Raw genomic sequence first — 25,307 nt, 5'->3', positions numbered from 1 at the left:
ACACACACACACACACACACACACTCACAAACACATGCCTGGCATGGGGGTGCATTCAGTCATTCGTTTACTTCATTCATTCATTCATTCAATCAACAATTATTTATCAAGTGCCTAGCATATTCCAGACACTATTCTAGGTGCAGGGGCCACACTGAGGCAAAAATTCTTGCCCTTTATGGAGCTTATGTTCTAGTTAGGGGGACAAGTAGTAAATAAGACAAATCAGTAAAATACGTGAGTTAGTGATACGGGCTAAGGAGAAAACGGTAAAACAAGGCAGGAGGATATGGAAGGACAAAGAGGAGATGGGAACTTTTGATAAGGGGCCAGGGAAGGCCCACTTCTCACTGAGGTGACTTTGGAGTAAAGGTCTGAAGGGAGTGAGGAAGCGAGCCCTGCAGATTTCTGGGCAGGAGCACCCCCCAGGAGGAAAGGGAAGTGCAAAGGTTCTGGAGCAGCAGCTTATGCAGCACATGGTTGGAGCTGAGCAAATGGAGAGAGGAGAGGAGAGACGAGGTCCACAGGGAGATGGGGGCGGAAGGTACGCGGACTGTGCAGACAGTCAAGGCTGTGGCTCCTACTCCGAGCGACATGGGAGCCTACGTGAGCAGGGTAGACATGAAAAGTGACATGAACAGTCACTGGGACCCACCCTGGCTGCTGAGCTGAGCACTAACTGTCATGCGGGTGACGGTGGAAGCAGGGGACAACTTGGGAGGCTATTCCAGTGGTTAATGGTGGCTAAGACAAAGGAAGGAGCAGCAGAGACCCTATGGGAGCTGACTGGTTCCAGAGACCACAGAGCCCTGGAGCTCTATGGAGCACAGGAATAAGCAGGACTCTGGCCACCTGTCCCTAGCTGGGCCTGGACCAAGCAGGGAGGGCTAATGCACACAGGCCTGATGTACCCACAGCACAGGTACCAGCTCTCTCTTTGCCTTGTGCTTACTCTGACTCACTGTGATACCTCAGTGCAGGGCAGGTCATGGTTCTCAGTGTCCTCCACAAAACCCCATGTGGCCACGAGGGCTACATGAATAACTTCCAACAGTTAACATGGAAGATGTCCAGAGAAAGATGAGAAAAAGTAAAATGTGAGAGGAGAGTGGAGGGAGCACATGGCTACAGTCCAAAGAGCTCAGGGCCACCTCTCCAATTCAAACGCTTCCTATGCCTTCTTAGCGTCATGTCCTTGACACAAAGTACAGCGCTTGGAAGCAAGGAGGGAGGGAGGGAGGGAGGGAGGGAGGGAGGGAGGAAAGGAAGGAAGGAAGGAAGGAAGGAAGGAAGGAAGGAAGGAAGGAAGGAAGGAAGGAGGGAAGGAAGGAGGGAAGGAAGAAAATATTTCTTCCAGTCATGGTGAAAGATCCTCGGTGAGGGCAGTATATTTTTTAAATCACTCACTCTCCTCACCAAGCCTCCTGGTCTCCCTACTGCAAGGCTGAATAACATGGCCTCTTTCCCCACTGCCTTCCAGCAGTGCCCCAGTAGATCAGCATTGGGGATGACTGACCAGATGGCCCTCTGTCCCCTGACAGGGCCTGCATAGAGCAAGTCTCAGGCAATGACCATGCCCTCCTCAGGCCCTCCCAGGATAAGGGAGTCTTTGGCCCATCACCCTCTTACCACCGTGGTCCAGCTGGGGATGAGCTTGACCGAGTTCTTCACTTCCTCCTCGGTCACCTCCACCACACTGCAGTGTTCCTCCTCTGAGGGAAGGGGCTCCTCCCCACTCTTGGTCACCCAGGGGTGCAACTGTGGAGTGGGAGGACAGAGAGAGGTCAGACAGACACCCAGTCAGCAAAGAATACCACGGGCATTCTATCAGCAATCGCCTTGAGGGGACCCAACACCCATAAACTTCCATTCCAAACCCAATATATATATATGACTTGGTGTAGGGCTCTCTAGAAGGAGATACTGAGGCCTGTTTGCTGTGTCCAAGGCCAGCCCAGCTCAAGACCTCTGGTTCCCCAACCTTGATGTCTGGCACCCCAATCCTTGTTTCAGGATTCTTGTCTAGCATCTTCAGGATTAGGTCCTTGAGCTCCTCACTGATGTTTGGCCTAAAAGTGGGGAAGGAAGGAGATGAGGGAGAGACAGTCAGTGAGGATTCTTTCTTGCCCACCTCTCCATCCCCACCTGCTCTGGGATTCCCTGAATAGTACATGCCAGGTCAGAGACACACCCAACCCTCACTTCTCAGAGAGCAGGAAGGTATTGAGGCAGAAGGAAAGAGTTTCAGAACAAGTAGATGGATATCCTTCTTTCCTGAATAGGAAGTAAAGCCATCTCCTCCAGAGGCAGGGGCCACAAATACAAATGAGGTCCAGGGGCACTGGATACCCTCTCAGTGCAGAGATGGTGAGGATAGTGAGAAAAGTCATTTTATGGGACACCAGGGGCCTTCACCCCGCTCACCATCTTATCCTCTCCTCTGCCTGGGAGGTAGCCAAGAAATACTCTCATTTGACAGAGGAGGAAACTTAGGCCCAGAGAGGTTAGCGGGTTGGCACATTGCTACCCACAAGAGTGAGGGCAGGGATGAGAGATTCAGGGGAAGGGGGAGCAGGACACTCAGCCCCACATTAGCCTGACTGTTTCTGCCCAAACTCCAGGCTTCTTTGCTACCAACATTTTTGGGGAGCCCATCCATCCAAGCCTGCAGAGAAGGAACTCACTCTTGGGACTGTTGACCTTGGTTCCCTCTGCTGTCCTAGATATTTAATCCCATTTACAACTCTTGGGATGGGAAGAAAGAGACCTCCGGCAGGGGGTACAGCAGGAGGAAAGGTACAGAGACAGGCAAAAAGGGGTGGAGTCTAGTTGGCTAGTGCTGTGGGGGAACAGGTGGCAGAACCCAGATGTCCTTGAATGCCAGGGTCAGGGAATGGCCTCTTCATGCAGGCTTTTGGGAAGCCTTGGAAAAACTTTAAGCAGGAGATATGGTGAGATTTGTTGTGCTTCATCAGGGTCACCCTGGCCTGACTGGCGGCTGGACTGGAGGGAGGCTGGCAGCAGGGAGACCAAAGAGAAGGTAGCTAGATAAATCCAAGGACAGAACCAGTCAGGGGCGCAGGTGGCAATGGAGTCAAGAGATACAGAAGAGGTGGACTCAACAGGGCTCGGGGACCAGACAGGGAGTGGGAACGAGGGAGCAGGAATCATTGAGGACAATGCCCAGGTTGGTTTCTGACCTTCCCAGGGCACTTTGATCAGATGGCAGAAGGGCCTGAAAAATAAGGAGCCATGGTAGCCAATATCATAACCAGAAGAACCAGAGATGAGCAGGGAGACCTCTCCAAATAGTCCCTCTCGGCTCAGAGACCACAGTTACAAATGAAGGGATGGGGAGGAGGGAGTGGCTTCAAATCCCAGACCCAATGATAACTCTCTTCTGGAGCCTCCACTTTTCCATCTATGAAATGGGGAAGGAAACTGGGATCTTGAAGCCCTCCTACCCCATGTGGGGAAGATAGGGGTTCCCCATGATTCCAGGGTCTGTGTAAAGTTGATGCCCATTGACCCCACACAGGCCTTTAGTGATGGAGTAGTGTGAATGTGTGACCTGGGGTCATTCTTGCCCAACTCCCAGCCTCAGAGTTCCATTTGTACAGTGGAATCCGATTAGATGTCTCTGAGACCTTGCTCTACAGTCCCACCCCTCCATCCGCTCAGGAGCCCCTCCCAGGGAACGGCACCCCCAGGAAGTTGGGGTGGGGCCTTCAAAAGGCAAATGCTCTGCTACAACTCAGACATGCCTCCCTGGGGGTGGGCAGGAGCCCCCTTTCACAGGCAACTCACTCCTCGGGAAACACCACGGCCTCATTCTTGATCTTCCTATGCAGGGCCAGGATGTAATCGTCGATGAACGGGCACTGTGGGGTGTAAAAACAGACAAAGGATGCAGGCCCAGGGCCTCGACTTACCTTGGGGGACTGACCCCATTTCTTGGTGTGGCCAGAAGTGGGGGGCAGCTCTGGACTCCTTAGTAGAAAGGAAGAACCCTGTCTAACTTGTTCAGGGCTCAGCATACAGTAGGTGCTCAAGAAACACTAACTGAACAAATGAGTCATTGAGGGAACTATGAGGCTGGGTGTACCCACTGGCCATAGAGCCACCTGCAGAAAGGCTTCCACTCCCAGGGCTTGGAGTTTGCGAACATGTTCACTGAGATTCCCTCCTGGCTCTCAGTGCAGTCACTAGAGTAGGAGCACCTGTGGACAGGGATTTTGGCTAAGTCAATGTTGAGTGTTCCCAAGGCCCATCCTGACCCAGAGCAAGAGTCAAGGACAATTTGCAGAATGAATGAATGAATGAACATGCGAATGAACAAAAGAATGAATGGCATCAGGGCCAGAAGGACAGGGAGCACTCTGGCAGGAAGATGGCAATACCGCCATCTACAGCTCCCATTGGGATGTCTGCTGTCCGGGACTCCTTCATATGGATCTCCTTCCAAGGGTCAGGAGAAAAAAGAAAAAAGCCTCTTTTCCCTCAGTCTTCTCTGGGTCAGGTGGCTCCTTTCAAAAGTCGCTTTACTTTAGGACACAAAGGAAATGACAGCCTGCAGCTATCATTCATGCTGGTTCAGCTTGGCCCCGCCCATGGGGCCAAGGGGCTGGGCCCACCCAGCTCTGCCAGCCCACCCAACACTCACCTTGCCATAGACAAAGCAGTATAATGTGACCCCAGTGGCCCACACGTCCAAGGCCTAGGAAGAAACAGCTCGCATCAGTTCCCCAAAAGGAACCAACACCCCTTGCTCACCTAGCTCCCATGGGCTATGGGAGAGGGCATGCTGGGACCCTCCTTCCTCAGTCATACATTCACTCAACAAACACTCCCAGGCACTCGTTCCATGCCTGACCCTGTGCTGAGCACTAGGGACACAGGCTGACAAGAACAAGGTCCCGGCCTCTCAGGGTTTCCATGTCCCCTTGTCACATACCCAAACCAGATACAGTTCCAACTCAATAGGTGCAAAACTCCCTTCACCTACAGGGTCACATTGCTATACCTGTGACACAGATGCACCCCAGAAACCATGCTATGTATTGACCTTATACTCACTAAATTAGCTCGTCATCCCTTTTCCTGATATTCCATTGGAGAAGCCACCATCCACCTTTCTTCTGACACCAGAAACAGCCCCTGCCTACCCCAAGGCCCTGGCCCTTGGCCACCTCCACAGCTCCTCACGGCTCCCCCATATCCTGGGTTCTAACATGTGCTCTCTCTACATCTTCCCCCTCTGGAACCCCACCTCCTCTCCTGGTTTCCACTTTCTCTCCTATGTGAATGATTCTCAAATGTCTACCTACATATTCCTGCCACAGATGATTCAATCTGAATCCAACCAGGGAACACCAGACAAATGCAAACTGATATCATTCTACAAAGTAACAGGACTGTTCTCTTCAAAAATGTCAAGGTCAGAATAGACAAAGAAAGGCTGAGGAACTCTTCCAGATGAAGGGACCCCAAAGAGATGTGACAAGTGAACGCAGTGACTAACTTTGAATCAGATCTTAGACCAGAAAGAAAAAAAAAAGGCATTAAAGAACAGTATCCAGACAACTGATGAAATCTGAATAAGGTCGATTAGATAACAGTCTTTTATCAATGATTAGTTTCCTAATTTTGATAATTGTACTGAGGTTATGTAAGAGAATGTCCTTGTTCTTAGAAAATATCTGCCAAACTATACTGTGATAAAGGAGGGTAAGGTCTCCAACTTAACTCTCGTACAGTTCAGAAAAATGTAATACGTGTATAATAAATATAGGGAGAGACGGTGAAAAGGTAAATGGGATAAAATGCCAATAATTGGTGACATGGGTAAAAAGATACATGGGAGGGTTTTTTTTTTGTACTATTGCTGTAATTTTTTGTAAATTTGGAATTACATCAAAATTAGAAATTCTTGAAAACAATCTCTATCTACATCCCTGACCTCTCTTGAGCTCCACACCCACACACATGTCCAAATGCCTCCTGACCATTGGCTCCCTGGCAGAGGCACAGTGAGGCAGCCAGCACTCCACAGGTGGGAACAGGCATGTGGCCAGGGGAACAGACGGAACTGCAGCCCTCTGCTCAGAAAGCTTTGCCCACTGCCTCTGTCAGTTAGGAGGAAGCACAAACTTCCAGGCCTTCTAAACTCTGCCCAAGACCCATCATGACCCCTTCCCAATGCTCCTCAGTGCTCTTGTACATTCTGTGGTCTCCATCTCATGCTCAAATCCTCCCCATTCTTCAAGGCCTAGTTCAAACCCTGCCATCTCCAAAAAGTCTGAGAGGAGCCTCCAACTTCTTCCCAAACACGAGCTCTCCTGTTCTTTTCACCATCTCCAGAAGGACAGAGAACTGGGCCATCTGGGCTCTGTCTGTTCCACAGCCCAGCCCAGTGCTCCGTACAGAGAAGCTGGCAGGAAATATCTGCAGTGGAGACCCGGGGCCATCCTGCTGGAAAATGACAGGAAGCCAAAGATGGGGAGTTTCTCAGACTTCAGGAGGCAAACAGGAAGGAGAGGACTGTGTTCAGTGTTCGCGCCTGAGACACAAGGACTCTGATACCCTCAGGTTGGAAATGAGGCTCCACTGCAAACCATTCCACCCCTCCACCTGAATGCCAACTCAGCCTAGGTCCTAGAAGCCACCTTCCCACTGAAGCTCTGGCCGGAATCAGAAATGGCTTCGGGGGCCATGAACGCTGGAGTCCCAGCAGTGCTGGACAGCTGAGCGTCGTTCCCCTCAAACTGGTTGCTGACGCCAAAGTCGGCAATTTTCACATGCCCATCATCGCCCAGGAGCAGGTTGGACGGCTTGATGTCCCGGTGGATGATCTTCTGGCAGTGCACTGCAGAAAGAGGCAGCTTGAGTGCTGGCCTGGGGGGCCACTGCCTGGAACCCCCCCCCACCTGCCCTCGCCTGGCCAGGGAAGCCCATCTTAAACTCTAGGCGAGAAGGAGCGGGGCTATCCTAGCCCATGCACACACTCATCTCGTGAGGACCTCAAAAGAACTCAGGGCCCTCTGCTCCACTATGCAGTAGTGACATCACAGCCAGCCCAGGCTGTCAGAAGCAGAGCTAGGACTGGAGTCCTTGGACTCCAAGTGCAGTGCTCCCTGTGGCAATCAAGACACCTTCTTGCTGAAGGGGCTGTCAGAGGAAATTGGGAAGGGAGCCTCTCCAGAGGCCATCTCTGGCCCTCCCCATGTTGTCTGCAGTCCCAAAGCCTGTCAAAACCTTTTCTCAGTCTCTTCTCCCACCCAGCCAGGTCGGAAATGTTCCTCCTCCTCGGACTTAGGGTGGAATAGTGGGGTATCCTGCAGAAGTACTGCCTCGGGCTTAGGGATTCTGGGCTGAAGAGCATCAGGGGGAGAGGGCATCCCAAGCCTTGGGACTGCTAGGATGAACATGGCTGGGGTAAGGGTCAGCCTTCTCCAGTGGACTGAGAGCTCACCTTGCTTCCTGGGTTCAGCAGTGCCAGGAAAAGATGGGAAGCTCAGGCTGAGATGGCCAGAGACATCCCAGCTTAGAGAAGGCACTGACTCTACCCCACAGTCACCCACTTACGGGCTCTACCTCAGCAAATACTTTCCTCTGGATCAGCAGTCCCCAAGATGTTGGAGAGGAGGGAAGATGGAAAGGGCAGGAGGAAAGAAGAGAGGAGAGGCGGAGATGAAGGGCAAAGGGAGTGAGTGTCACACCACAATAACAACCAAACCAATGTTCCTCTAGTGACTGACTCTTATGTGCCTGATGCACTCAAGAGATTTGACACAATACCCATCAGAGTGCAGAGGCTCAAGGGACTGTGTATTTGACCACGGAAAGTGGTCTCAAATTCTTATCTCAAACCCTGGCCTCTCCCCTGAACTCCGGGATATTTATCCACATGGATATCCGGCAGACATCTAATGTATTTCTCAAAATTTCTCAACAGCACATCTAATTCAGAACTTGATTGCGCTGTCTGCAACCCCCTCCCCATCCCTCACCAAACAAACAAAACAGAAGACCTCTGCTTCTCCTCTAGTCTTTCCTATCGGGTTAATGGCACATTACCAGTTGCTCAGGCCAAAAACCTCAGGATCATCTCCAACTCCTCTCTCTTTCAGACACCACATCCCATTCAATCAACAAGTCCTATGGGCTCAACTTCTAAGATATATTCCGGATGTGACTGCTCCTCATACCTGCATTGCTACACTTGCCCCATCTACAAGAATCAGGTCTGGGCCCCCTGACCATGGAGCCTTCCCCAGGCAGCCTTCATCTTCCCTTCTGAGGACCAGAATGACAAGGAAGGTCTTCAGCACCTGATGCCTCCATTCATCTGCCTGTCCAACCTGTGGTTCTGACCAGTGGGCTCTGGGAAGCCCTTCACTGTGATTAGCTGGGTCTTGACAAGACTTTACTCCAAAGCCAGATGGGATTAGCTTGTTTTGGGATGGGGGAAACAGAGGATGGGAAACAAAAGGCACTGAGCTGAAGAGAAGGGCCCAGGACAGGAAGGGGTGGAAGCCAACCTGGTACAGGGTTGTGCCCATCACTCATCACACCCAGGGTGAAATGCCCCCTTCCCATAACTCTAAACCCTTGAGAGTTTCTGCAAAGCCCTCCTCTCTGTGTGCCTCAGTTTCCCCATATGTGCAAAGAGAGTATTAGAGGGCAGTGGAGTGGCTCAAATGAGATAAAGACAATCCTGGCTCCTGATACCTCAGATAGGTCCTCACCCTGTTCCCCTAGGAAGAGAATATGCTCCTGATAAATCCAGTTAAGATTTGAGAGAGATGGGCACCACTCCTGTTCCCCAAACCAGGCCAGAACCCTCAATGTCTGAGGAACCTCCCCTCCCCATGACCAGCCAGTCATCCAGTGCTGCCCCCCCTCACCTCCTTCATGTCTCCTCCCCACTGCCACTGCCCTAATCCAGGCCTCACCATCTGTCACTTGGGCTGTAGAAAAAGCCTCCTTCCTCACCTCTTGCCCTTCATTCAGCCACTACACAGCTGCCGAGCTTTCTGAGATGCAAATCCTATCATGCCCCTCCCTTCTCAAAGCCCTCAGCGGTTTACAATGCTGACAGAATGAAGTCATGAAAGTCCTCCGTGGAGGTATTCCCAGCCCTCCTGGTATGGCCTGAGTAGCTTTCCAGCTTTGTGTTTCACCACTCTCCACCCCATGCTTCAACCAGATTTTACGTCTCCCCATTCTTAAATAGGACATGCCCACTCCCCTCTGTGCCCCTGCTATGCAGTTCTCTCTGCTTGACATACTCTCTCCCATCCATCCCTCAAGCCTGGCCGATGAACTCCTACTTATCCTTAAGGACCCTGGTCACAAATGGTCTCCTCTGGGAAGCCTCCCTTCAGTCTCTGACAGCCCTGTGCCACCCCAGCCTTAGCCAGCACTGCACTGTATCTGCCTGCTTAGGTTCCTGTCCCTTCTGCTACACTGAGATTCTCGAGGTCACATTTGGGTCTTTGTCAATCTCCTGGCGTCTAGCTGGCACTTAGTAGGTACTCATATATGAAAGAAGCAAGTGAAAAAAAAAAAAAGAAGTAAATGAATGAGTAAATAAGTGAATTCCAGGGATAGAGGCTAAGCTAACATCCTCCCTCCTGAGCTCTCATCACCTTTGAGCCCTCACAGTAAACCCACCCTTCCTCATCCACAGGACGCATGACATGACAGACTATTCTTCAAGCAGCTGGACATAAATCTCTTCCTTCCTACATCTCTTGAGGCCCTGCGGAAAGGTTAAGCTTGACTAATAACTCAGCAGAAGAGATACAGAGAACACCCAAGGCGCAGCTCCACTTGAACAACCTGGTGCAAACCCAGCGAAATCGGCCACCACTCCCTTCCCTTGTCCAATCCGGGCGGTTCTGGCCCCTCCCACAGTCCACACCACGCCCCCAAACGAAACTGATTGGCAGATCAGCGCTGACTGATAGGACTGCTAAGAGCTAGCTCAGCCCGGGCTCTACCCTTCCGGTGCCCGCCCCCCGCCCCCCCCCCCCCCGGCCCCCCGTCCCCCGTTCCAAGGGGCAAGCAGACCCTCGCTCACAGTACTCAAGGCCCAAGATGATGTCCCGCAAGTAGAGGCGAGCTTGCTCTTCGGGGAAGGGCTTGTCGCTGGGCACCTCCATGACTGGCCTACAGAAAGGGAGGGGAGGAGGGGTGTTCAGCTGAATCATAATGAGTAAAAGCAGACAGCTGGTAGGGAGACGGGGGCTGGGCCATTTAGGCCCCTCAGGACTTCCCGGGAGCCCTCTATGCTCAAACACCTCCCCAGAACTCAAGACATTAGCTTTTTCTCCCATATAATGAAACATTGAAAACACATAGACATAGATATCCCCTTACAATCATTATAATTTCAAATTAGCTTTATCTTAATTTCTGATTGGCTTGGTATTCCTTCTACTAAGTACTTCTCTATAACCAAACTGTTGCAAAGATGCCATTTACCGCAGTGTTTTTCAAACTGTAGGTCCAGACGTAATAGAGGGTCATGAAATTAATTTAGTGGTTGGCTAATGCTTTTTTAAAAATTTCTAATGAAGTAGAATTTATCAGAGTACATCATATGTGATAAAGACATGTAATGTTTTGTAAAACTTTGGTTTCAATTACAGAGATGGATGACAATGTAAAACTTATATTTCTTACTTCGATGAAGGTCAAAAACGTTTGAAAAGCTCTGAGTCTTAAAGGCATACTACTCCCAGCCCCCTACTCCCCGCAGAGAGGCAATCACAAGCCATTCCCTGTATTTAAGGTCTTGACAGTTAGGGCCTATGGTCCACCCAGGCCTATGCCCACTACCCCAAGTCTGCTGCTTTGCTAATACTGTGAGAAGGCCAAATAGAGCAGACATGAATTAGACTCACTGTGTGACCTTGGGCAAGCCACTTACCCCCTCTGAACCTCAGCTTCCCCTCTTGTAAATGGGAGCAAATGGAGTCCCACCCACCCAACTCATAAACTTGTAAAGCTGAAAGAACTCTTTGTGACTTGAATCCAGGTGAGAGCCCCATCTCTACATATTTGCTTGAGAAACACTCCTTTCTTCTCCCACTCCTCCCTCAAAATCTTTCCAGTTCTTCAAGACCTGGCTCAAAACCCACCCCCTCTTCCAGAGAACTCTCTGAATATTCCAGCCTCACTGACCCCCAACAGACTTCAAAGAATTGCCCTATTTGTCTCTCATTTCCCCCCAGATCAGAGCTCCCCAAGGGCAGGGCCTGGGTCTCCGCTTTCTCCTAGAGTAGCTGACCCTGGGACTAAGGGCACAGGGAGGGAAAAGAAGGCCTGGATTAGACTTGACCTGCCTAATTGGGATGGGGAACTCACCCCTTTCTCAGGAGGTCAAACACTGAAAGAAAAGAAAAGAAAAGTAAAGTAAGTTAAGATGCAGCCAGGCTTGTAAAGCAGGTGATGCCAAGGTCCCTCCCTGTTCTGGAAGGTAGGAGAGGGTCAGGCATCCAGGCATAATTGAGGGATGGATGGGACAAGGGTCCCAGGGTATCAGAGGAAATAAATGGGTGAAAGTATGGTCTACTTTGGTCTACTATGGATCTGCCTCATCCTGATTCACCATGGATTCCTTTCTTGGGAAGGAGGTGGGTAACTGAGGCTTGCAGAAGGGGCAGGAATTTCCCTGAGGGTCACAGCAGATAGGCAAGTAGGACAGGGAGTGAAGACTAAAGCCTTGACCTTAATTTCTAAGCCCGGTGTTTTTTCTGTCCCGTTTCTGGAGGGCCTCTAAACTCATGAATCAGGCACCGTGAACTTAAATAATAACAACATTAATAACAATCTTGTATATAATGACTCATTTACTCCTCATATCAACCCTATGAGTTAGATATATTATCCCCCATTTTACAGGTGAGGAAACTGAGGCATAGAGCTATCATACAGGGTCTGGGAACCCATATCACATAGCCTGCTTCGTGCACGTTCTTGATCCACTGTCTCTCTGATCAGTGGAGTGGGAGCTTGGGAATATTTATTGAATCTATGTGGGTATTCTAAGTTTGGATTGGCAGGGCTGGGCAAGGGAATCCAGGGCTTGAGAACATGCTCATACAGCCCATTTGAAGGTCACACGTGTCCCTGGGGAGCCCTTGGACTGACCCTAGGTAAGCTGCTTTGGGAAGAGCTGGGTCACTCACCTAAATAGAGATTGTCCTCAGCTGGGTCATCCAAAACCTAGTCAGAGGGAACAGACATGGTGGTAGGGCTTAAGGACCCCCAGTATGCTGTGCAGCCTCCCTAGACAATGGAGCAGGAACGGTGTAGGCCCCAGACAGATGAGACCTCGAAAATCACTGACCCCCAACCCTGGCCCACCAAGTGATATCCAGCTGTTCTCTCCTCCTGCCATGACTGGGGGATCACTTCTTGCTTCTGGGCAGCCCCTTATCCTCACTGAGACCTTGAGAATATTGCAGACCAGCCTGAACTGAACCCTAAAGCCTCCCTATAGCTGCCACCCCAAGTCTAGCTCTGTCTTTGGAGGCCTTAGCCACAGATACTTTGGGAGGAGTGTCTGGTGGGAACCCTAGGTCTGTGCTGAGTGTCCCCAAGCACCACAGGTTGCTTCACAGGACTTGAGTTCCCACCCACTCACCACTGCCTCCTACCTCAATCAGCTTGACCACATTCACATGGTCCAACTTCTTCAAGATGGCAATCTCCTGGTACACTCGCTCCAGCGGCAGCAGCTGCTTGGCTGGTCCTCCTTGGGTAGCTTGGGACCCCCTTGGGGGAGGGCGACCTGTGACCAGGAAGGGGAGTCGAGCCTCTATTGCAGGAGGCTGGGCCTCACCTTGGCCCCACAACCAGCCTCAAGCAAGAATCTTGCAATGGTCTTGTCCCCAACCCACCAAACACATCCCCACTACCAGGCCTTTGCTCATGCTTTCCCCACCTCTACCCCCAGTCCTAACAAAAAATAGTGAGGGACTGAGGTGTCCTCCTCTTCTGCCCCCAAGCAAGGAGCTCCCAAGCATAGGACCCAATAGATACATACGTGGAAAGCCATACTGCTTCAGTAACTTCTTTTTGGAAAGAACTTTCATTGCCTGAGGAGGGAGGGGTAGAAATGTCATTTGTGTGCAGCCACCAGGAGCTAGAACAGGCTGGTTACATGTGGATGGAGGTCCAATCACCAGTGGGTGACTGCCACCAGAACTGAAAGTATGGCCTAGGTGTGGTTAAGCTGGGTTAGGAGGTGGCCATATCTGAGTCTAAGCCTTACCCTGTTTCCCCAACAAGCCTTTCTGGAGCTCTCCTCTCAGAAGGTCCAGCCTCTGCTTGCATATTCTCAAGAAGCTTACTCCTTTTGCATTCCCTTAGGGACAGGAGCCCACTCCCTCTAGAGGCAGCCTTGTCCTCTGTCTTCCCAGCACAGCCACTGCCCACCTCCCAGGCTTCTGGGGCCTGGCTGGGGCAACACCTCCCTCCCATCCCCAGACTCACATAGTGCCTGTCTTCACTTTCGTTGTAGGCCAGTCTCACCACGCCGTAGGCACCCTGGAAATAGGCACCGGTCAGCCCTGCCTGTTCAGGGCAACCTCCTCCAGGACTAGCTCAGGGAATGGGGAGCCTGAACAGCTCCGGCTCCCTCCCCCCTCATCCCATCTCCACCCCCACCAGCTGGCCACCGGCAGGCATACATTTCAGGCAGACAGAAAGAGGACTGCTGTTCCTGGTAATTGCCTCTGCTTGGCTCAATGCAGCTCTATGCTGCCTCAGACCCTCTTTGTCTTCCATCAAAAACTAAGGAATCAGGAATGGACAATCATTTCCCACCCCACCTTAGGTATTTCCTAGAGGACAAAACTGTCTTCATTTCTAAGCTGGGGCCTTCCCGGCTCTGCCTTACATTCCCAGGGAGAAAGAACTGCCAAGCAGAGGATCCTGATAGGCTGCCTACCCAAAGCCTCAAGAGAACAGTCCCCACTGCCTGTCCCAGTCCTACCTTGCCAATCTCACTCTGTAGCTTGTATTGGTTCAGCTGCACACAGTCCTGGGCAGGGGAGGGGGGGAGGGGAAAGGGAAGCATCAGGTGAAGCTTAATCCAGAGGCAGTATTGATCCCACCTCAGCAGCCTGTTCAGGGCCCAATCCTGGCTCTGGGCCCCTCAATCCCAGACCCCCCCCCCCCAACTCATCAAGCTTTCATGTTTGGATGGGGAAACTTGGTGGTCTCTATGCCACGAAAAAGGACAAGAGGGCTTGCACACTCATGTCTGCAAACATGAATGGTGAGCCATGGCTGTACTTTACTCCCTAGGAAGTGGTGAAGGAAAAATACACTGATTCCTGCCTGGATGCTGGGGTCTGGGAGACCTAAATCTGTGAGAAATGCATAAGCAAGTATTTCTAGAAGTAGCTGAATGCAAGGTCTTGGCTGCATGGACAAGAAAGATGAAGAGAGCCTTGGGGACACGAGACCACAGCCCTGGCTCAGGCATAAGAAGCTCAGCCTCTGCAATCGGTAGATTGCTCGGTACTAGGGTTCACTGTCAGATCTAAGTGGAAAACAGAGCCAGTGGGATAGAGGAGCAGAAGTAAGAACAGAGACTGGAAGCATGCTGGCAGCTTCTGAGTCAGAGGAGACTCTAAGAAGCAGGATTAGAAGTGGGGGCTAAAGCTAGGTTTGACTTGTGGTGGGGAGGGTGGACATACTATCGATCTTCAAATTTCTAAGAGAACTTCTTGGGGGACAAGGGGAGGGCCTATTTCTGAGGCCTGGCCTAGGGATAGGAATGGTGGGACTTAACAGTGATTGGCTCAGAAGGAGCTCCCTGGTGGGAAGAGCCATATTGTGAGGTAGCAGGCTCCTCAACTCTGGGGGTATGCAAAGCAAAGGCTAAACAGCTGTGCAGCAGGGGCACGGAAAGAAAAACATCTTCCTTTAGGACTATTAAAAGCTTGTGAGCACCCCCTAGCTCTGCCCCACCAACCTCTGTATCTGAGATAGCCACATGGTGGGACTCAATGGTGGGCCTCCGCCAGACCCGTGGGGAGATGTGGCTGGCAGGCCCTGTGGCATAAGGCCCAGCCTGGGCCCCCAGGCAGCTTCCTGCTGGCCGCTCTTGCAGGGAGAACTTCCTGGCTGAAAGGCTGGGCCGGGCTAGTGGGGGTCTTGAAGCACCACCAGGGATCACAGAGGCAGCTCTGGTCCTTGGCGGAGGGTCCACGCCATTCCTGGCAGGCTCTGGACCACCACCTGCCTCCTCCAAGTGGGCCACATCAATGGCTGCCACTCGCTCCACCAACTCTGCCCGAGGGTCCTGGCAGCAGACTGCTGGGCCCCCTTCCATTGCCACAGTTAAGGGGGTCCTCTGTGCAGCCTTACTGGGAACCTGAAAAAAGAGGACAGAGAAGGCTTCAATCCTGAGCATGGACTAAGGAGGTCAGATTTCCAGGCCCTTTGGTCCCACCTTCATGACTTTGCCCTCCCTGTTCCCCCTGCCTGAGTTGCCAGCATCCGAAGTCAGGTCTGCCCCTGCTAACTGAAGGAGTTCCAGGAACTCATCTGGCTCTGCTGCACAGCAGCCCTCTAGACCTCAGTATCCCCATTGGTGAAATGGGCATAGTCACATCTGCCTTGCTGGCTTCACAGGGAAGCAGGGAGAATCCGAGATTCTGGAGTCAGGACAGACTGACATGGGCAGAATACTGGAGGCCCGGCAGCAATGGGAGAAACAGAGTCCTGGGTCAGCTCAGGCCCCTTCCAGCAGACAGTCCAGTGAGTCACCAGCCCCACCCTGGACTGCAGAGCATTCCAGTGCTGCTGCCTGGAAGCTGAGCTGGGCACTGGTAGTGCAAAGGCCTCCCTGATACTCCAAACCAGTCACTTACCCTCCAGGAAGGCCTCTCCAGGACCACAGAGCGAGTTTCCCATCCCCCATTACTCCCTTCCCTGCCTCGGCAGAGCCTGAAGCCTAGGAGAGGGTCCTTTAGGGGAGGGGCTGCTGCTTTGGTGGCTGTCAAGAGAGAATTCACTAAACTAAAAGGTCACTCCCGGGGTGCCTGGGTGGCTCAGTTGATTAAGTGTCCAACTTTGGCCCAGGTCATAATCTCACAGTTTGTGAGTTCGAGCCCCACTTGGGGCTCTGTGCTAACAGTGAGGAGCCTACTTGGGATTCTCTCTCTCTGCCCCTTCCTTGCTCATGTGCACACACTCTCTTTTTCTCTCTCTCTCAAAAATAAATATTTAAAAGGTCACTCCTTATTTTTCCTGGTTTTTCCTTCCAGTTTATTTGTGTGCCCCAAATATTTGTCACAGCTACTCAGACTGAGATGTTCTCCGTGGCCTGACTTTACACCCACCCTGACCCCACTACATTCTGAGCCCCAAACCAGGCTCGGGGCCAAAGGCTGACCCCAGCTTGAACCCCAAACTAACCTCTAACCCAGCCCTCACCTTCTACCACAACCCTGGGCTGAACCCTGACCCCAGGCTAAACCCTGACCCTCAGACTGGGCCTCCATCTCTGATCTGCTCTAGGCTGAGCAGTGGCCCCACTCCAGCCCAGTGCCCTTCCCCCTTCCTGGGCCAGACTCAGCATCTTCTCAGGAAAAGGAAGTGAGTGGACTCCTGACCCTCTGCCCTTCCTGTTTGGTGGTAACCTCCTGTCTACCCACACAGTGACTTTAAGAACGTAAGTCACCCCTTGTGCCCCCATCATCTTGCTTTGAGAGATGTCAAGCAGGTAGGGCTCACTGGAGCCCACTGGCCACAGAGGAGCCTGGGCTGGGTTCTAATCCTGCCTGTCAGCCTACTGTGGGGTCCTGGGTGGGCTCCTTCCTGAGCCTGAGCCTCAGCCTCTCCATCTGTACCATGGACACAGGATCTTCCCAGATTCCCTAGGGCCAATCTTCCCAGATTCCCTAGAGATGGACTGTGGGCAAGGGTGTCATCCAGAAGCCCTGTGCTTGGTACGGTGCGCTGAATGAGTGGAAACCCAGAGGTGGTATCGCTGATGCTGACATGCAGAAAGGAAGGGGGAAGGGAATCCAGACTGGCAATAGGAAAAGACATGAAGGCTGGACCTAGAGGAATGAGGAAGCAGTTGGTGAGCCCAGAGAATCAAGGATGCCTCCCTGGAAGAAGTGAGAGAATGAGTAGGACTGGAACATCAGGGAGACTTCCCTGGAGGAGGTGAGGGAGGCAGGTAGCGCTGGAACATCAGGAAGGCCTCTCTGAAGGAGGTGAGGAAGGTGAGTAGGGATGAAGCGTTAAGGGGTCCTCCCTGGAAAAGATGAGAGGGAGAGTGTATGCAATTGAAGGAAGTATCAGGGAGGCTTCAGGAACCAGGCCTCTTGTGGGAAGGAGGAAGCCAAGGATGAAAGGAGCCCTCCAAGCTTGGCTGGCCTAGCCCACTCCGTGTAGATGGCCCACTCTGTTGCCCGTCACCCTCACCCTGTAGGCCTCTTTCCTCCTACTAGAATATAAAGTCCATAGATGAGGGCTCTTGTCTGCCTCGTCTCCATGAGATCATCGGGATCTGCAGCAGTGCCTGGCACATGGTAGAAGCTCAATAAATGTGTGTTGAATGAATGAGGGGTAGCCATAGGGATCATTAGAGCGCTGTCCCCAGTCAGAAACGGGACCCCAACAAGCCCGGGGCCCCAGTCTCTCGTAGGGAATGAATCAATGTCAGGAGCTCTGGCCCTAGGTCTGCAGCCCCCTGAAGAGCAGCGGCCACAGGTGGCCCTGGCCCATAAAATTTGCATATGATTTCCCTGAGGCTGTTATCCCAGCAGGAAGCCAGCTTCCTCTAATGCCCTTCCTTTTCTTTTCTCGAGGGGAAAGTGAGGTCCAGCAAGGGCCAGGGAAGGGCTCACACAGAAAGCCAAGGCAGAAGTCTTTCTGCTCCACCCTGGGGCCCTATTACCTGGTTAAGGGTCCAGGCTCTGAGGCCAGGCTGCTGGCCCCATCTCTTCCTGGTCTGGGTCCACGGGCAGGTGACTTCACCTCTGTGCCCCAGTTTTCCTCATCTACAGAATGGGGCTAATAGCAGTCTCACCTCCCTGGGTAGTTGTGAGGCATAAACGTGTGAATCCTGTCCATACCGGTCTCAGAACTGAGCCTGTCACTGCGGAAGCTCCGTAAAAGTGAGTTGTTGTGCTGCTGTTGTTGTGATTGCCTAGGACACGCTGTGGCCCAGATGGATGTGCAGGCGGCACAAGGCGGCTATGAGGGCTGACGTCAGGCCCTCCACCCTCCCTCCTCCCTGGATCAAATTCAGGTGACTAAGCATGTCTGCGCAGGAGGCACTGGGGAGGCCCCAGGTTCCAGCCTCATGTCCGGGCAACGGCGCCTGGCACCTGAGGCTGTGCATCTGAGGGCATGTGTCCACACGTGAGAGAATGTGCGGCCACATGTGAGAGAACTTGTACGGGCAGGGATGTGGGCCGGGGTCATGTGTATGTCTGGCGTGGGTGGGGAGGGAGTCCACACATAGAAGCACATCTGCATGGAGATAGAACTCTACACAGGTGGATAAATGTGTTAATGTGCACTGGGTGCCTTTAGGTCCTCGTGTACGCGTGCTCCAGAATTGGGGTGGGGGGGGGGGCGGTGGCTGCACGGGGACCATGGGAACCTGATCTTAGAAGGTCAAGTCTGAACTTCCCACACAGTCACCTGTCCACCAGGCTGGGCTGTGTGTCCTGGGCAGGCGCCACCCCTCTCTGAGGGGCCACCGAGAAGGTCTCTCAAGGCCCTCCCCAAGCTGAGGCCTCAGTAGTGACTTGATTGCAACTGACTGTGGAGGCAAATGGGGGCTATGTGGGCAAATAGAAGGACAGACATGGGCGCCTGGGTGTCTCAGTTGTTAAGTGTCTGACTTGGGCTCAGGTCATGATCTCCCAGTTCGTGAGTTTGAGCCCCATGTCGGTCTCTGTGCTGACAGTGTAGAGCCTGCTTGGGATTCTCTCTCTCCCCCTCTCGCTCTCTGCCCCTCCCCCACTTCTGTGTGAGTACAAGCACACACATGCTCGCTCGCTCTCTGTCTCTCTCTCAAAATAAATAAACTTAAAACAAAACAAAACAAAAGGACAGACAGGCTAGGACCGAGGTCCAAGGCTCAGCAAGGACTCTATGGGCATGGAGAGTCCCCCAGGAACCAGCTTAGTCTGGTAGCCAAGAATGACTAGACTCAGGCCCTCTCTCACTGGGAAAAGCTACTGTAATCCTGTCCTCCCAGACTTGGGTCATGTTGCCTTGGAAAAGTCATTGAGACTCTTGGAGCCTCAGTTTCCTCATATGTGAATCAGACAAGAGGCTGCCATCCTGCCAACTCCCAGGGCTATAGAAGTAGATGAGATTGTGGCTAGAGAAGCAATTTGTGCCTGAGTGATATGGAGCTAAGATGTATCTACATGTAGAAGCCGCTGAGAGAGAGCCTTGATGTACAACGTACAACCCCATATCTGCTCCCTGGCTCCAGGAGGGCCTGGCACATAAACCCCTCAGGGAATCCCCCCACCCCCAGGCATCTGGCTACTTCCAACATGCAGACCCTGGCCCCAGATGCCTACTTGGCCTGGCTTCCTCCTCAGGATGTTCCCCGTCCACCTGAGTCTCTCAGACGAGACCCAGAGTACCAGAGAGCAGGCAGATCCCGCTTTTGTCCAAATGTTCGAGCAGCCCCTCTTGGGATGACTTCAGGCACCACTCAGACCTCACTGTGAGTTCTGGAAGGCTGCTGAGAAGCTCAGGGCTAGGTTGAGCAGCTACCATGCAGGCAGAGAAGACACGGCCCTGGCCATCCAAACACTGTCCAGAAAGGACAGCTGCAAGGAGGTGGTCAGGCCACCCAGGCCAGACTCAGAAGGTGGCCCTGACATCGCCAGGCTGCCTCACAGGAGCTGTGTTTATGCTCCTGACAAGTGTCTGGATGGCCCTGGCAACGGGTGCCCTCTGCAGTTCCTGCCTCCGCCCGGGATGACTCAGTCCTCCTTGAGGGAGGCCCAGGCATCTAGTGCCAAGTCATGCTTGAGGATGCCTACCGTGAGGATGTCCCCTCCCATCATCCCCGGAGAGGCCCCAAGCACCGAGGTGGGCCCTGCACCCAATTTCGCACGGCAACCCTCAGCGCTTCCTCAGCACATCTTGGCTGATGGTCTCCAGGCATCACCTTCTATCTCTGCCCCTCCTCATCTTCCACACCAGGTCTGCACCTCCAGCCCCACTCTTTCCAGCCAGCTGCCTCCTTTCTGCAATGTTCCTGGGCGTTTCAGACCCACAGAGTCCCCATTCCACTTGGCACTTCCCCCAAGTCTGCTCTTCCTCTGTGCCTGTCGCAGAGGTGGATGCCATCATCCTCCCAATTCTCCAGAAACCGGGAGCCCTCCGTATCACCCATCTTCTCCCTTTTGCTCATCCTTTCTCCCTTAGCCCCACACTTACTCTCTCCTCTGGCTGCACCACACCACTCGTGGCTTCCCAAACTGCAGACTCTGTTCCGCTGCCAGGGCTTTGTACAAGTTGTGCCTTCTGCCAGGAACACACCTCCCTCTATTTTGCTGCTGGAGGATAGCTCAGATATCTCCTCCTCCGGGAGCCCTCCTTCGTCTCCCCACTGCTGGGTGAGGTTACTAGTCGGACCCCCTACAAAATCAGGATTTAGATCTCTGCTTTTCTTTCCCACTGCTTCTGCCACACAGTCTCCCCACCTCCAGGCTCATACCCTGAACCCACCCCAAGCCCTCCTCCACATCAGTCGCTAGAGGGAAGATTTCTAACATGCAAATATGGTCACAGTTCTCCCACACCTGGCCTTCCAGGAACTTGGAATCTGGAGGACAGAAGAGGAGGAGACCTAGCCTCATACTGGGGGCTCATAGGCTAGGGAACAGCCAGAGACACAGACTTCTGGGATCCAAATCCAGAGTCACTCATTCATGCAACAAATATTCAATAAGTACCTGCTATATATGTGTCCAGGGACTGTGCTAGGTGTGGGAGATAAAGCAGTGAACCATAAAGTCCATGCTTTCATGCAGTTTAATTTCTAGTTAGGGCAAGAAGCAACAAACAAGAAAGGCAATAATTAACAGATGATATGTCAAGTGGTATGTGCAATGGAGAAAAATACAGTCATGTAAGGGGGATCAAGAGTGAGGGGCTGGGGGGGGGTACTATTTACAGTGTGGTCAGAAAGGCCTTTCTGCAGGATTTGAGTAGAATCTGAAGAAAGTGAGGGAGCAAGCAGTGTGCACATCTGGGAAGGGCATTTCTGGCAGAGAAACCGGCCACTGCAAAGGCTGTGAGGTGGGATGGTGCTCGCACTGTCTGAGGAACAGCAAGAAGGCTAATGTTGCTGGACTGGGATTCTGCATGTGAGAGGTACCCAGGCGAGCAGAGTTACACCCAGAGGAGAGGGCCCAGCCATTTGCCGTGCCTGGTCCCAGGGATGGCTTCCTGGAGGAGGTGGCATGTAAGCTCTTCCATGACCACTGAGTAAGGATTTCAGAGGGGGAGTGGATGGAAGTTCTCACTATGCATGACAGAAAGCCATTTTCTGGCTGCGACTCAGGGCTTGGCCTTGGAGGGGTTCGTGGACAGAGACCAGGAGGCCTCAAAAACCGGAAGATGCTTTTGAGCAGGGGAATGACTCAGTTGGATGAGGTTTAAAATGATCCCCCTGCCTGCTGTGGGTACTGAGAGAGAGAGGCGAAGGAGGAGGCAGAGGTCCCCAGAGTCTGTGGGCCTAGGACAGTCTGACACACAGTGGGTGTTCAATCTGTATCTGCCGAATGAGGAGTGAGGGCCGTGTGGGGGCCAGTGCATCCTCAAGGACACAAGCTGCGTGCTCCTCCCAACTCCCCAGCCCATTTGGCAGATATACAAGCCGCATATGCACCCACCAAGACATAGTCCTGTGACCTGGGACACAACCTTTTCTACACACCTCTGTACCCTCAAGGCACACACAGACGCCTCCCCAGATAGGCGCACGCCGACGTCCACGTCATGTGATCGGCCCTCACACACCACTCCATCCAGTCATGCACTCCCCTCACACACACACAGGCACACTCGTGTCCACGTGACACACACACCCACCTCCAAACACCACACACAGGTCCCTGCGCACGTGTGCACCCTTCCAGCCACCAGTTCTGTGCCTATCAGGCCCCTGAGGCCGCAGCGCCCGCTTTCGCCGCCCCCCTCCACCCCGCTCCATCCAGGGGAGGACTGCGCAGCTAAAGCCACCCGCCACATCTGTCCCATTCATCCACCCCCTCTCCGCCTCTCCCCAGCTCTTGCAGGAAGACTCGGCGGAGGGCCGTGTAGGAGGAGCACTCAGCGCAGATCCACACGTGGGTGCACAGATCTGGGCCCACTCCGCATAGATACGGCCTCCCACCCACAGCTGGGGCGGGGGTGGGTAGTGCGCCGGGTTATGAACGCAGTCCCGCAGACTAGAGCTGGGGAAGGGACGCAGACGGCGGGGCGCCCGCATAGATGCGGTCCCGGCTGCCGGCGCCGACAGAAGCAGGCTCCGGAAAGCACCCAGTAGGTCCGGCCCCCCAAAAGGGGGAAGGATCCCCGCACCGAGGCGGTCCCAGCTGCCCTCGTTAGACGCGGCCTCATAGACCGTCCCTCTTCCCTGCAGGCTCCGCCGAGCAGACGTTCAGGTGTTCGTCCCCTCCCGCTCCCTGCCCCTGGTCCCCTCCCCCACCGACCCCTACCTCGGCGCCGGCGACAGTCTCCGCGGCCCGGCGGGCGACCAGGCTCGCTCCCGCGGCTCGCGCCCCGCCCCACCCGCCTCGCCAGGGCTGGGATCGCGGAGCTCAGACTGCCGGCGCCGCTCCTCCAGACAGCTCTCCCTCCCTCGCTCGCCGCCGCGCCCGGCCCTCGCTCATTGGTCCGGCTCCGCCGCCCGCGGCGCCGCCCAATCAGTGCCGGGGACTCCTGCCCGGCTCCTGGAGGGGAGGGGCCACGGCGGGTAAGGGCTCAAGAGGGGCCCCTCCCCCTGCGGCGGGGCTGGACCTCCTCACGCCCCCGTCGCCCCAATTAAGGCCGCCTGGGCTCCCCCCAAATCCCTCCAAGCCGCGGTCTGGGCCTCTTAGCCGGGCCTGCGAGGTCCGAGTGCTTACCTCCCCAAACCTTTTGTCTCCTCCCGTCTCGGCCTGGCTGGGGCATGGGCGCTTCGCGGGTGGGGAGTTGGGGGTGGAGATGCGCGGTGCTTACTAGGTGAGGGGCAAAGTGAGATCCGCGACTGAGGGATGCGGCAGAGGTTGGGCGCCAGGAAAAAGGCCAAGAATGGGCGACTCAGGACTTGAGCCTTCTGCGGGTGGGGGGTAGGGGAAACGCGAAGTGGTTTATCACAGAGTGTTGGGGTCATAGTTGTGATTCATGTTTGGGGAAGGGCTCTATGAACAGGCGGCAGGAATGGCTAGCTGGAGCAGACGGGATGGAAAGAACTCAATAGGACGTCCTGACCTTCACAGGGCAATTCCTGGGGATTCCGCCCACCCCCATACCTCTCCTCGGGATTGCTCACCAATTCTTGGTTCAATCATGCAAAGTTCCCTTGTGAATCCTCTAGCACCTCACCCCACCACCTGCCCAAAACAGAGCCCCATGTCACTCCCCCAAACCTGGCCTCTTGTGTCCCTGTCTCAGTCGGGAGCCAGAAAGCTGGGAGTCACCCTAGCCTACCCCTCCCGGCAACCAGTCCTGTTGACGCTGCCTCTTAAACATGGCTGGAACCATCCACTTCTCACCCGCTCTCTGCCTCTATGTTAGCTCAGGCCACCATCTTGCTGCACCTGGATTGCTGCAGCAGCCTCTTCTTTGGCCTCAAGTCTCACTCCTCCGACTAGTCTTTCTCCATTCAGCTCCTGCTTAGGAATCTTCTGTGGCTCATCGGTATTCTGAGAATAGGTCTCAACAAGACCTCCATGACCTCAGTCCTAATCACCTGCCTGTTCTAACTCCTTTCAGGGCTGGTTCAATGTTCCCTTCTGCAGGAGCTCTTCCCTATGACCTCCTCACTGCCCAGCATGGCTTAGCAGCCCCTCCTAGGGACTGCCCTGTACTCAGCATTCGTTTACCTGCCTAGTCCCCCTCTGGACAGGGTCTGTGTTCTGATTCACCCAGCATACTGTCTGACACATCGTGAGCATGTAGGTGCTCAAAGATGTTTGTCTAATGAATAATTAGCTATGGCACTTGGGTTGATATGTGAGAGTAGAGTTTAGGAAAGAGGGCTGGACCAGAAGACACTTTTGGAAGTTGTCAGAAAAGACCCCTGATGGTAAGTAGAGCCATGGAAAGGGTGAGATAACTCAGAGCAAATAAAGCAGACGCCAAGGACGGAGCAGTTGCTTTTAAGGGGGAAAGATTTCTGTACCAAGTAGGATCAGTTTTGACTTAGGTAACAGAAATCCCCATATAAGCCTCAGAGAAGATTGTCCAAGGCTAGTATGTCAGCTCTGTTCCACAAAGACCTTCCAGATGTGGCTCTTTCCACGCCCTTTCCACTCCAGCAACCCCTTGGTATGACTCTCATCCTCATGGTTCAGGATAATGGCTAGAGCTCCAGTTGTCACATATGCATCCCTTGCAGTGGATGAAGACAAGGATGAAGAAGAGGGCAAAGGATCTGCACCAGCTCTCTTTTAAGGAAAGGTCCCAAAAGGTGTCACATGATACTTCCACTTTTATCCCATCAGCTAAAACAGTCACATGGCCAGACCCAGGTGCAAGAGGAGTCTGGGAAATGCAGTTTCCATTCTAGGCAGCCACATACCCAACTAAGAACCAAGGGTAGCATCACTGTAGACTAGATATCCAGGGACAACTAGTTGACCCCACTATTCAAAGAGAGGCTAGATGGAGAGGCAGAGCACTACTGGTGTGCCAGGCTCTGTGCTAGGCACCTTACATATCTTATCTTACCCAACCTGAGTAGAGGCTATTATTATCCCTGCCTTGTAGAGGAGCTAGGAGAGTTAAGCAACTTGCCTAAGGACATACAGTGACCCTTGGCAAAGCTGCAATTGAAAAACTGTCTTTTCTTTGTGTACTGGTCTGGCTGGAAATTCAGGAGAGGGTGGGTCTAGGAGCTGTTGGAAGGAAATCTTTTAACAAGGAGGGCTTGGTCAACAGTGTCAGAGGCTGACAGGCCAAGCAGGATACGGGCTGAAGTGTCTGCTTGGATTTGGCAGCAAGGACACTGTTGGTAACTTTGCCAAGGGCATTTAGGAGAAGTGGGGGTGGCCGCTGGAGACCAGCTGCACAGGGTGGGA

The 25,307-nt window shown here is 53.3% G+C and overlaps 1 protein-coding gene across 2 annotated transcripts in view; it reads right to left on the bottom strand.

Moving 5' to 3' along the window:
- Positions 1–22,878, bottom strand: part of CAMKK1 (calcium/calmodulin dependent protein kinase kinase 1) — a 28,394-nt gene extending 5,516 nt beyond the window's left edge. Inside the window, exons 1-14 of one of the 2 annotated variants that reach the window (XM_030296197.1) lie at positions 22,743–22,878; positions 14,996–15,397; positions 14,009–14,056; positions 13,507–13,560; positions 13,058–13,109; positions 12,669–12,802; positions 12,198–12,234; positions 11,374–11,395; positions 10,085–10,173; positions 6,666–6,865; positions 4,664–4,717; positions 3,808–3,881; positions 1,982–2,069; positions 1,630–1,758 (exon numbers count right to left, since the gene is read on the bottom strand). In XM_030296197.1, coding sequence (XP_030152057.1) covers positions 1,630–1,758; positions 1,982–2,069; positions 3,808–3,881; positions 4,664–4,717; positions 6,666–6,865; positions 10,085–10,173; positions 11,374–11,395; positions 12,198–12,234; positions 12,669–12,802; positions 13,058–13,109; positions 13,507–13,560; positions 14,009–14,056; positions 14,996–15,355 — 1,341 coding nt within the window. In that variant the 5' untranslated portion in view covers positions 15,356–15,397; positions 22,743–22,878. The remainder of the gene's footprint in view (positions 1–1,629; positions 1,759–1,981; positions 2,070–3,807; positions 3,882–4,663; positions 4,718–6,665; positions 6,866–10,084; positions 10,174–11,373; positions 11,396–12,197; positions 12,235–12,668; positions 12,803–13,057; positions 13,110–13,506; positions 13,561–14,008; positions 14,057–14,995; positions 15,398–22,742) is intronic. The other variant, XM_030296201.1, reaches the window with a different exon arrangement.
- Between the last annotated feature and the right edge of the window lie 2,429 nt (positions 22,879–25,307).

This window comes from Lynx canadensis, chromosome E1, assembly GCF_007474595.2.
Source record: "Lynx canadensis isolate LIC74 chromosome E1, mLynCan4.pri.v2, whole genome shotgun sequence".
In the NCBI taxonomy this organism is placed as follows: Eukaryota; Metazoa; Chordata; class Mammalia; order Carnivora; family Felidae; genus Lynx; species Lynx canadensis.
Note: the sequence above shows the minus strand (reverse complement) of the source record. Positions and strands in the feature narration are given on the sequence as shown.